The sequence below is a fragment of the Rhinolophus hipposideros genome (genome assembly GCF_964194185.1).
Source record: "Rhinolophus hipposideros genome assembly, chromosome: 10".
Taxonomy (NCBI): Eukaryota; Metazoa; Chordata; class Mammalia; order Chiroptera; family Rhinolophidae; genus Rhinolophus; species Rhinolophus hipposideros.
Window position 1 is genome coordinate 37673262 of NC_138056.1, and position 13195 is coordinate 37686456.

General features: G+C 34.8%; 1 protein-coding gene across 1 annotated transcript in view; it reads right to left on the reverse strand.

Moving 5' to 3' along the window:
- Positions 1 to 13195, reverse strand: part of PDE3B (phosphodiesterase 3B) — a 140919-nt gene that overhangs the window by 28212 nt on the left and 99512 nt on the right. Inside the window, exons 5-7 of the mRNA XM_081062655.1 lie at positions 10103 to 10209; positions 2045 to 2255; positions 1400 to 1476 (exon numbers count right to left, since the gene is read on the reverse strand). Coding sequence (XP_080918781.1) covers positions 1400 to 1476; positions 2045 to 2255; positions 10103 to 10209 — 395 coding nt within the window. The remainder of the gene's footprint in view (positions 1 to 1399; positions 1477 to 2044; positions 2256 to 10102; positions 10210 to 13195) is intronic.

Consider the following 13195-nt stretch of genomic DNA (forward strand, 5'->3'; position numbering starts at 1 on the left):
GGACAATGTTGACTAGAAGTGCTAAAAGCAAAAATTGTATTCTTCAGGAAAGCATCAGTCTTTCCCCATTAAGGATAACCTTAGGTGTGTCTTTTTCAAAGATGCCCTTTATCAAGTTGAAGAACATCCTTGCCATTACCAGTTTGTTTGTTCTTATCATGTTGTAATTTTGTCAAATGCTTTTTCTGCATCTATTGAGATTATCATGTGATTTCCCCCCCTTTATTAACGTGGTGTATTACATTGATTGATTTTCAAATGTTAAACTACCCTTGCATTCCTGGGATAAATACCACATGGTCATGGTATCTGTTTTATATGTTGCTGGACTCAGTTTGCCAGTGTTTCATTAAGGATTTTTGTGTCTATACATATAAGAGATATTGGTCTGAGGTTTCTTCTTTTGCCTTTGGTTATGGTGTCTGGGTAAGAATGAGTTCTATTTCTTGAAAGGGTTTTTAAAGGATCGGTCTTCTACTTCATCTTTATTTTTTTAAAACAACTCTTTAAATTGTAAAAACCAAGAATTATTAAAATGAATATTTTAAAAGAATGAATTTTATGGTATGTGAAGGAATTTATAGGCGCCTATAATCCCTGAAAGGGCCTATCTATTTCTGGCTTACCTTTATATTCCTAGGGTACAGTGCAGCAGAGTTTACCAAATTATCCTATCCGTTACATGGTAAGCCTTCAACTCCAATCTTTGTCTTCCTAGTCCCATGAAGCCACTAAAAGGACTACGCATTTTATCAGTCACTGGCCCCTCTGGCAAAATAGCCTTTTAGTAGCCAAGTTCCAGGCTCACTTTCTTGGACATCTACTCTTCTCTAGACCTTCTACTGGTATTTCTGGGGAGCTTGTTAGTTCTTCAATGGCTTTAAGCAGACCTTTTTTCTTTTCCGGTCCAGCTTTCTAGCTACCTTCAGGGGGCAGTTGGTATGATTTAACTAGCTAACTATTACTGGAAGCTTGAGTCGATTGTTTAAAGTTATAAAACAACTATAATTTTATCACCATCAATTTTTCTTGTTTGAGCATATAAGATATTTCAGAATAATAAAATTTAAAACTCCACTCTGTGCCATAAAAAAATTATGCAAACCTTTTGGACTTAGATTGTGCACTATAAATTTTAACATTAATATACTTAATTTCACTATGAGCCTGAGCCATAACCTAATACTATATTCATTTGTACAGCACATTTTTACTCTTCAAAATATTTTCACTGTTATTTATAATTTGATCCTAATGATCCTCTGAAGCAGATAGAAACACTATAACCTTCATTTTAAAGACGGATAAACTGAAGTTAAACTCATTCATTTATTCATCTTAAAAAATAACGTAAGAAATTCTTCTTAAAGTGAAACATATATGACTTTTGCAATCTCACCCGATTTTCCACTATGGCAGTCTGTACCAGACTCTGATTCAGACGTTGAAACATCTTTCTGTATTTGATGCCCGCAGCTTATAGGATAAAACAGATAAATATATATAAACATATGTATATAAAATAATTAAGGCACATTTTCTTATTTAGATACAATTAGAAAATCTGTTTAATTTTCAACCAAAATCCCAAATAAAACACATCCTGATATTCCAATATCTGTATAAATTTAATAGGTTTATTCTAGAAAGCATCTCTTGGTCCCTGAAGAAAATAACCTTTGAAAATCAACAAGATTGAAAGTCAACACTTATTGACTAGCAAAGTAGAAATGAGAATGAACACCATATGAATGGGGTATTCTAAATAAGCACTAAAGTAGTACATACTAAAATCTCATACATTTACTGATATGATGGATAGAATACCACTATATTTCACTTTAGACAGAGATCACTTAATTTGAAAATGAATGATAGCACTGAAATGAGAAAAATTTTACTTAGAATAAGAGCTACTAGAAAAGTAAAGAAGACGTAGTTGTAATTTATCATCTAGTCATATAATATAGAACTAGAAAATTAGGAATGCTTTATTAAAATAATCTATATTGTAAAAAATGAAATAAACATTTGGAAAACTTACCTGTTACACAAATTGCTATCAGAATTTCTAAGGTGCTGATAAAAATCTGGTGAGTTGGGTGCATTGCCCAGAGATCTGTGTAAAATAACACTTGGCTTAGTAAGAAAATCAGCAGTATCAGGAAATTCTATAGGTGATCGATTAGTTAGAGAGCCAGCAGACACTGGTCCATGGCTGGGAGAATTCACAGGACTCAGGCTGGGTAAAGCACCTTGAAAAATTAAGACAGGAAAGAGATAAATAAATATGTATGTATGTGTATGTTATTTATTGTCTATGTTTGTGTACTTATAAAGAGCATTTTCCTTCTTTAAAGAAAGCAAATTATTTCCAGTTAAATGATAAAACAGATTTCTAGGTGGAGCAATCCGCAGGACATTCTTGGAATTTACACAGAGTATAGACCATATTTGTCATCTTTAGTGAATGGAATAAACACCCTGTAGCAGGATGGCACATTGTAGGTAAATATTAAGAGTACAACTAAAATGTACATACCATGTGACACAAATTTTCCTAATTCATATTTATCTTTATCTTTCACATTTTGTGTCCCCACCAGCTTGATTATCCAATGAACAAATCATCTTTACCAAATTTTATTGAATATTTTTTAATACAAAATTGATTTTCTTGAAGAATCAAAATTCTTAATAGCATTAAGCACCCTGAGCAAATGATAAAACTGTATGTTAGCACAACAAAATACCCTTTAAAAAAAAAATCTAAATCTTCCCAGCTTATTCATTTGTCCAACAAATATTTGAGAGTCAACAGTATGCTGGAAAATGTGCTGGGTTTCACAATGGAGAAAAAGATACCATCTATGTCATTCAACAAAGCTAGAGTCTAGTGGAGAATACAAACAAGTGCTAAGTGCTAAAATAAGGAAAAACCAGAGTGCTTCAGAAATACACCTTTAATCCTATTGATTTATTCAAGAAACCTCTCCTGAGTTCCACGAACTAAGGCAGTATAGGTATATCTGGAGACAGGCAGGCAGATTTAAAAAACTTTATCTGGAAACAAATATCCAATTAAAGTATGAATCAGGAAAGCAAATAACAGTTATTAATGACCTATGATTTTTTTTTTTTTTTTGCACAGTAGTAAACACTTAAGAGACGTGTGGTGGTGAATTTTATGTGTCAACTTGGCTAGGCTATGGTGCCCAGCTGTTTGATGAAACACTAGATGTTGCTGTGAAGGTATTTTTCAGATGTAATTAACGTTTAAATCAGCAGACTGAGTAAAGCAGATTGGGCTGGCCTCATCCAATTAGTTGAAGGCCTTAAGAGAAAAGACTGAGGTCCTCGAAGAGGAAGGAATTTTGCCTCCAGATTGCTTTCAGACTTAAGACTGCAACATCAACTCCTGCTAGAATTAACCGGCTTGCAGCCTGCTCTGAAAATTTCAGACCTGCCAGCCCTCCCTATCTTGCGAGCCAATGTCTTAAAGTAAATCCATGTCCCTACCCTCTTTGTTTCTGTATGTTCTCTCTCTCTGTCTGTCTGTCTCTCTCTCTCTCTCTCTCTCTCTCTCTCCCTCCCTCCCTCCTTCCCTTCCTCTCTCCCTCTCCTTCTCCCTCTCCCCCTCTCTCTCCCTCCTTCCCTTCCTCTCTCCCTCTCCTCCCTCTCCTTCTCTCTCTCTCTCTCTCCCCCCCCCCCATTAGTTCTGTTTCTTTGGAGACCCTTGACCCATGCAATGTGTTATTTAATGTTCACAATAACCCTGTAAGTTAAATCACATTTTCACTTTACATGTGAAGAGGAAAACTACCAAGAAAACCCCAGGAAATTTGATTTAGTTAACACAGTTAACGCTGGGAGCCCATACTCTTCTCAGGGCTGCCTCTGCTGTCCTATCAGATTAATTTGTTTAGAGGCTCCTATCAATTTTATATAATGTTAGGGCTGGATGGGATTTTATAAATAATCTGATCAAATAGTTTAATATTTCAGAAGAAAAAACTGAGGACTAGAGAGGGGAAGTGTCGTGCTTGTCAAAGTCATAATGGTGAGTTACTAATTGGAGACAAAAGTTCCAATTTTCAGTGCTCTTTTTGCTAATTATACCAGTGGGTATCAAATCTTGACAAACAGGTTTCTCTGAGAAGATTAAAGGGTAAATAATCTTAAGAGTAGAAATTTGGCGTAACATAGAAAAGCTTCAAGGAGAGGACAAAATGGTAGAGAAAAACTTAGCAAGCCTTAAGAAAGACTTTACAATATAGATCCATCATTTTTATTTTAAACCTTTACTATGAAATAATGCACGTGTGTAAAAGTTACAATAGGAACACTTATCTCTCAAACTATGACATAAAACATGGCTAGAGATCAGAAACCCCTATACTCTAACTCTCCTTCCCCTCTCATTAAAGGAAATCCTTATTTTGACTTTTAGTATTTTTTTCTTGCCTTTCTTTATATTTATGGCGCACACACACACACACACACACATATACATCTCATAACAATTTAGTGTTGTCTATTTTTTGAACTTTATGAATTGAATCAGACAGTATATAAGTCTTCCATGTCTTGCTTACTTTACTCAAGTTTTAAAAATGATATTGCCATGCAGTTGTGTGACCGTAGTTCACTCATTTTCAATGTCTTATAAAAAGCGCATGTATGAATAGAGCACAATTTTATTTCTCTGTTGAAGTACTGAACGGCCAAATTGTCTTCCAAAGTGACTGTAGCATTTTACTTTTCCATCAGCAATGTGTGAGTCTTCCCACTTTTGAACATTTTTATCAACACTTGTTATTGTCTGTCTTTATAATTAATTGTAGACATGGTGGGTGTGAAAACATAGTTCACTGTGGCTGATTTCCATTTTCCTAATGATTTATGATGCTGAGCATCTTTTCATGCAGTTATAGGCCATTCGTATATCTTCTTTGGAGAAACATCTATTCAGATCTTCTGCCCATTTTTTAATGAAGTCATTTGTCCTTTTAGTATTGAGTTATAAAACATCTTTCTATATTCTGGATACAAGTCCACTGTCAGTATAAGATTTGCAAATATTTTCTCCCATCCTATAACTTCTTTTCACTTTCTTTAGGTGTCTGTTGAAGCACAAATGTTTTTAATTTTAATGAATTCCAATTATCAAGTTTTTTCATTCACAGACTGTGCTTTTGGTGTCATATCTAAGAAAGCTTTACTCAAAACCCAAAGTCACCAAGATTTTCTCCTATGTTTCCTTCTACAAGTTTTATAGTTCAGCTCCTACCTTTGAGTCTATGATGCATTTTGAGTTAATTTTTGACTATGATGATAGGTGGAATTCCAAATTTATTCTTTGTCATGTGTTTAATACCATTTGTTAAAAACACTATTCCTTCCCCAGGGAATTATCTTGGTACCCTTGCTGAAAATCAATTGACCATGTAACGATTTATTTCTGAATTCTCAGTTCTATTCCACTGAGTTGGAATATCCTTATGCTAGCACCACACTATCTTGATTATTACAGCTTGCTAGTAAGTTTTAAAATTTGGAAGTGTGAGTCCTCCACTTTTCTTCTTTTTTATTAAGGATTATTTAACTATTCTGCATTCCTTGAATTTCTATATAAATCTAGAATCAGCTTGTCAATTTCTGCAGCAAAGCCAGCTCAGATTTTGATAAAAGTTGTACTGAATCTAGAACAGTTCGGGGAGTATTGCCATCTTATCAATATTAAGTCTTCTGATCCACAAACATGGGATACTTTTCCATTTATTAAGATCTTTTTTTCAACAATGTTTTATAGTTTTCAGTGTATAGGTTTTGTACTATTTTGTTAAATTTATTACAAAGTATTATATTTTTGATGCTATAAATGGGATCATTTTCTTAATTTGTTTTTCATTGTTTACTGCAAGTATATAGAAATACAATTAATTTTTGCATACAGATCTTGTATCCTGCCACACTAATGAACTTGTTATTGGTTGTAATAGGTATTAATGAATTTCTTAGGATTTTATAAATACACTATCATGTCACCTGCAATAACTTTTTCCTTTTATTTCTTTTTACCTAACTGTCTTGGCTAGAATCTCCAATCCAATATTGAGTAGAAGTGGCAATTATTTTATAATTATTAAAATTATTTTATAATTTCTAGTTCTTTACTTATATTCTTTTTGGTGAGACACCGCTATGTATCATACTCTTCTTAAATACTTTAGGTATGGTTTCCTCTAGTTTTTAGACATATGTATAGTAGCAGATTTAAGGTCATTGCTAAATCCAAAATCCAATTTTCCCCACAGGGAAATTTTTTGTTGGCTGTTTCTGCAAAGAAAAAATGCTTTTTCGTTGCATGTTTTGTAATTTTTTGTTGAAAACTGCACATTGTGGTATCAGACTGCTTTGAAATCTGCTCTATCTGAAACTAATATATCTATTCCTGCTTTCTTTTGATTAGCGTTAGCATGATATATTTTTCTCTATCCATTTCCTTTTAATCTGTATGTTTCTGTGTATTTAAAGTGGGTTTCTTGTAGATAACATATAGTTAGGTGATTTTTTTTTGATCCACTCTAACAATCTCTGCCTTTTAATTGGTTCATCTAGACCACTGATATTCAAAGTGATTATTGACATAGTTGGATTCATACCTCCCATATCTGCTATTGTTTTCTGTTTGTTGTCCTAGTTCTTTGTTCCTATTCTTTCCCACACCTCTTTTGCCTTTTGTGGTTTTAATTGAGCATTTTATATATGATTCCTCTTTCTCTCATTTTTTTTAGATATCAGTTGTACTACTTTTTCCACTTTTTTTTAGTGGTTGCCCTAGAGTTTGCAATATACACTTACAACTAACTCAAGTCCACTTTCAAATAACACTATACCACTACATGGGTAGTGTTAGTAACTTATAATAACAAAATAATGCTAATTCCTCCATCCTTGTGTCATTGGTGTTATTCATTTTACTTATGGATTAGCATACATAAACATATATATACCTAAAACACATACAGCAAATACATTTTGCCCTCATTCTGCACAAACTGAACAAGGCCAGGCCTTTGTTATCAGATCAAATGAAAACAAGAAAAATAAAAGTTTTTATTTTACTTTCACTTATGTTCTTCGGTACCTTTCCTTTATATAAATCTGAGTTTCTGGCCTGTATTACTTAACTTCTCTTTAAGGAACTTCTTTTAACATTTCTTGCAAGTCATGTCCACTGGCAGCAAGTTCCCTCAATTTTTGTCTGGAAAATGAGAGTCTTTTTCTCTTTCACTTTTATAGAGTAATTTTGAAGAGTACTGAATTCTAGGTTGGTGGGTTTTTTTCTCTCTCGATACTTTAAATATTTTACTCCACTCTGTCCTTGCTTGCGTGGTTTCTGAAAAGTTTGATATAATTTTTATCTTTGTTTCTCTAGAGGTAAGATTTTCCCCACCTCTAGCTTAAGAATTATTTTCTTTATCTTTCATTTCTTATCATTTGAAAATGATACACCGAGCTATTGTTGTTGGCATTTATTCTGTTTGATGTTCTTTGAGCTTTCTGAATCTGTGGTTTGATATCTGACATTAATTTGAGAAAATTCTCAGTCATTCTTGTTTCAAGTATTTCTTTTGTTCCTTTCTTTCTTCTCATTCAGATATTCCTTTTGCAGTTGTCCCACAGTCTTTGGATATTCTGTTCTGTTTTGGTTTTTTTTCAGTCTGAATATTTCTGTTGATATAGCCTCAAGCTCAGAGATTCTTTCCTCAGCTGCATCCAGCCTACTCATAAACCCATCAAAAAGGCATTTTTCATTTCTGTTACAGTTTTTTGATCACTAGCATTTATTTTTTTATATTTTTAGGATTTCCATCTCTCTTCTTTCATTGCCAATCTGTTCTTGCATGTTGTCAACTTTATCCATTGGAGCCCTTGGCATATTAATCATAGTTGTTTTAAATTCCCAGTATGGTAATTATAAAATCCCTAATATATCTGGTTTTTATAGTTTGCGCCGTCTCTACAAATGGTTTTTTTTTTTTTTTTTTTTTTGCCTTTTGGTATGCCTTGTAATTGTTTTCTCGATAGCCAAACATGATATACAGGGTAAAAGGAGCTGCAATAAATAGGCCTTTAACAATATGGCTGTGAAGTGTGGGGGGAGGGGAAATGTTTGTTCTATAGTCCTATGATTTGGTCTCACTTTTAGTGACCTTGTGACTCTAGAGTATGAACTTCAAAAGTGTTTCTCAGGGTTTTTTTTTTGTTGTTGTTTGTTTGTTTATTTTTCTTCCCTCCCTTTGGTGGGAGAGAATAGCTAGAGCTGACTGGAGTTGAGTAACCAGCCTAAGTTGAGTAACCAGGTTAGGCTCTGGTTAACTAGCTTTTCCTAAGGGCAGGCCTTGTTAAGAAGAACAGAGTGCTTTGGTGTATTTCAAAATGGTTTCTTTTCCCCTCCCCCTGACAGAAGCATTTTCTCTGATATCTATTGTGGGAACCTGGTCCAGGCTCTTGGAGGTGAATCTCACAGAATTGTAGGGACTCCCTAGGACTAGAGGCTTCTGGAGTTTTTAACTCTCAGAGTTGTCCCCACTGATCTTCGGGTAATTTGCTAGTTACAGTTCAATTTATCCTGCCCCAGCACTGGATTCAGGCACTAGCTCTCACTGAGGTTTCTGCCTTGTGAATCTGCTTTACTAAGCCGTTCATCCCTGTATTTGCCGATCTGTGTCTTCCATCTGGGGGCAGAGGGTTGCTCTGTGTCCTCACCTTCACCTTTCTTATAGATCCTAGAAGAGTTGTTGATTTTTCAGTCTGTTCAGCCTCTTACTCATTAGGATGAAGTAGTGACTTCCAGGCTCCTTACAAGCAAAACCAGAAGCCAAAAGTCTTCTGTTATCTACCTTCCCCCCCCCCACCCTCTGTTCAAAGATATTTTCTATTTCTTTGTCTTCAAGTTCACTACTCTCGCTTTCTGTTGTGTCCAATCTATTCTTAAACCACCCTCTAAGCTTTTAATGCAATCAGTTGCATTTCTCAGGGTCCACTGTTTCTTGTCTATGTGTTCCAGATCTCTGTTAAAATTATCTATCCATTTTTCTCCATCCTTCCTTCTGTTTCTTTTAAAACATCCTTATCCTTATTGTTTTTAAAGACTTTGTTAAAACCAACACCAATATCACCTATAGATCTCCTTGTGCCTACTTTTCTTACTTATCAAACACTTTCCTGATACTTCACATTTCAGTTTTTACTGTACGCCAAACATTGTGTATGAAAGAATTTTGTGACGACTGTATATCCCATTGCCCAATACCACACATAATGTAGTTTAAAAGCAGAATATCATTGATGTTCTGTTATTACTATAATGTAGCTATAAAATATATTTCATCCAAAATGTTTTAAAGCAAAATGGGTGAAGGGGGTCAAAGGCACACACTTCTAGTTTTTAAACTAATAAGTCCTGGGGATGTAATGTACAGCATGGTGACTCTAGTTAATAATGTATTGCATATCTGAAAGTTGCTAAGTAGATCTTAAGAGTTCTCATCACAATAAAAAGTTTATAACTATGTATAGTGACAGATGTTAGACTTATTGTGATCATTCTGCAATATATACAAACCATTATGTCATGTACCTGAAAGTAATGTAATGTTATATGTCAATTATACCTCAAATAAATAAATAGATTGAAGAGGATATAGTCAGGGATTTTTCTACTCTCATATTAAGATTTTTTTTCCCTACACAATTTCCATGCTACAGAAGAATACTCTTTTTTTTAGGGATTTTCCCTTGTTCTGGGTATGTGAATCTGGATCTGCAACTATTAAGATTAAATAGTGCTATGTATTTTTCCCTGAATCCTGAGTGTCTAACAGAGTTCCTGGTATGCAGATGTTCAAAAAGTGTTTACTGAATGAATAAGCAAATGGTCAACCAATAGCCAACCCAAATTGCTTAGTCATGTTAACTTACAACACATAAAATGGTATTCAAAATCAGCTATTAATATGTAATAAAAAAAACTTTGCAATACCATATACTTCGAAACCCCCCCACATTTAAATCATAAATAACGATTTCTTACCAGCTCTTCTTAGACCTATATGGTGAGTTAGCGATATAGAAGATGACCTTTGCTTCGGCATTGTCAGTAGATTTGAAGTAAAAGGCCCATTTAGATAGCATCCTTGACTAAAACAGAAAGAGAACAGGTTGAGAATTTTAAAACTAGTAAAGTTCCTCATTTTTCTTCATCGTCTTCAATTCAGTTAGCAAATATCTGCTTTTACATTCAGAGGTTAGACATCTCTCTAGTGCCGAAGCCCTAAAGCAGGAGTCAGCAAACTTCTTCTGTAAAGGACCAAATAGTAATAAATACTTTTGGCTTTGCAGACCATAAGGTCTCTTGTTGCAACTACTCAACTCTGCCATGGTAGCACAAAAGCAGCCATAAACAATAATAAATAAGTATGACCGTGTTTCAATATAATTTTATTTGCAAAAACAAGTTGTGGACCACATTAGGTCCACAGACTATACAGTTTGCTGAACCCTGGCATAAAGCAGGTTATCTGTCACCTGGAGGGCTTCTTGTAACACACATTGCTAGTCCCACCGCCAGAATTTCTGAGCCTGGGTTAGGATCAGATGATCTGCATTTTAAACAAGTTCTTAGGTGATGCTGATGTTGCTGGATCTAGGGGCTTCACGGAGAATTACTGGCCTAAAATAGTAGTTTTTCACTATTTTCTGTTCCCTCTCTTCATAGATACTGAGTCAGTCATTAATAGGTCATGACTGACCTATTAAGTCAGTCATTTCTCATAACTGAAATATTTATTATAGGTTTTTGGGCTCATCTGAAGAAATTAAATATTAGGTAGGTAATCATACCAGTGTCATACCTAAAATGAAGTTAAAGATTATATATTTGAAAGCTTCTGGTCCAGTGCCATGCATATAGCAGCAAGTACAACAGAAATGTTACCTTCCGTTATTAGATATTCACTAACCTGTTTTTTTCTGTTAGTCAACTCCTGATGTGGGCACTTTGTTACAGGTTCAAGGACAAATTTATATTCTCTCTTTTTCACTCAGTATTTATTAGTGTAGACTAGGTTCTCAAGCTCCTCCCGAACTCCATCTTTTCTGCACTTCCACACCCCATTACTCAAGGGAGACCCATTTTGCTGTGACCTAAAAGATTTTGGGTCATGTCTCTATAATAACCTTTACCTGCAGTGCATTATAATTTCAGTGCTTACAGATTCTTCCCCTTAACTCATTTGTGAATTCCTTAGAGGCTGTAAGCCATCTCTACATTCACAGTGCCTCATAAGGGTGTTCAACAGGTGTTTGTGGAATAAATGAACGATCTCTTTAGGTTCCTATTCTCACTTTTCTAGAGAATAGATCTTTTCTGCTACCCAATTTTGAGTGAATATACTCTTTCTTTTGCTAACTCTTGCTTTGAGGCTCTCCTTTTTCTAGAAATCTAGCTTGTTCTATATTGCCATGGGAGAAACAAAATTCTGTATTACAAAGAGAAGGCATGCAAAACCAGATGGCAACAGCTTCATTGAAACTTCCTTATTGGTATTAACAAAAATTATAATAATAACGGTGATATTTTGAGTATTGATTAGATAGCACCCATTAGTTTAGGTACTTTGCATACTTCATCTGTTAGTCCCCTATTTTATAGGTAAAGAAGCTTCAAGAGGCTACGTAATGTCCCTAAATTCACATAACTAATGTGCAAGTTCCAATTTCTTTGACTCTAAAGTGTATGCTCTTTTTGTAACACAATTCTTTGTGTTTCTCCATCTGTAAAATTAGAGATTTAGAATAAAGGACTTTGAGGTAACATCTAGCCTTTAGATTCTATAATATTTTTTTTCCTCAAGCCAGTAGTGATAATCAATAATTTGACAGTTTTATAAAAAGAGGCAATATGCAAATAGTACCACCCAATAAACTCATCTCCCTATGAATGTTCAATCATTCTTTGTATTTCAGTATTCGTTGCCTACATGTGGAGTGGGAGAGACTGGGAAAGAAGAGTAAGAATACAACCTTGGGCAATAGTCAAACAGAAAAACCTGTGTACCCTACCAAAGTCTACCCCCTGGTTAATATTCAAAACAAAGACAGGGATTTTTCATTTTCAGCACTTCTGCATAGTCTTCTACCTGATCCCAGGTCTTCTAATAATTGAAGTATCATCATAAATTCAGTTAGTTGTTTAGAACTGAGAGGTGCAGGTCAAATTATAAGTTTTTATTTAGCTCAGTTCTAGAACGTCTCATTAATTCCTCGCCTAGAACCAGGTAAGTATACATGCCAGTGAGATTACATAAAACAATACTGACGAAAATAGAGAATGAGACAGGCTAGAAGCCCTAATGATTACTAACAGTGGGTAGGACGGTGATTAAAATCAGACTTGGGAATCAATCTTCAATCCAAATGCACAAACGTTATAAGAGATATCGAAAGTTATGGTCACGGAGTTAAGCCATATGTTAAGGGTTGATTTCTAGACAATCAGGACAAATTACCTGGACATAGTTTGCATCACCTCAGTATAAACTTGTTGGCTGTATGATGTCTAGATTTACAGAACTATTAAGAAACTTGAGTGGGATAACACCATTAGCCCTCTTGCTTTCTGTAGTTCAAATAGCGTCTAGACATTGGGATAAATCTCTACTAAATTATGAGTCACAGAATTGAGAAGTTAATCCCCAAGTACATTACTTAGGGGACATACTCTTGCCAGGCAACAAGTTATTAGATTTAATTACAGAGCTGTTATGGAGATGAATGATGAATCCGAATAGGTTAAGAGTAAGTCTCTTTAGTGTAGAAGTAACTATAGTTTTGGGACACAATTTGCCTATTTTTCCTCAGGGAAACTGTTCAAAGGGAGTGAACTGTGGGCACTGAATATGTGCTCTGTTTGTCCACAGGAAGGGTCTGGTCCTAGCTGCCCATCCAAGGACAGTAGTTTAGCCATTATTTTTAGCCATAAATATGAACACTGGAGTTCAGAGATGGGTAGTTCAATTATCAACTAACCTAGAAAAAGCATTTTTCCTGAAACTTCCTGACCAGAGAAACTTCACCCTAGGTCTGAAACTGAAGCAGAAGGCAGTATCAACTGTCATAACCCAGT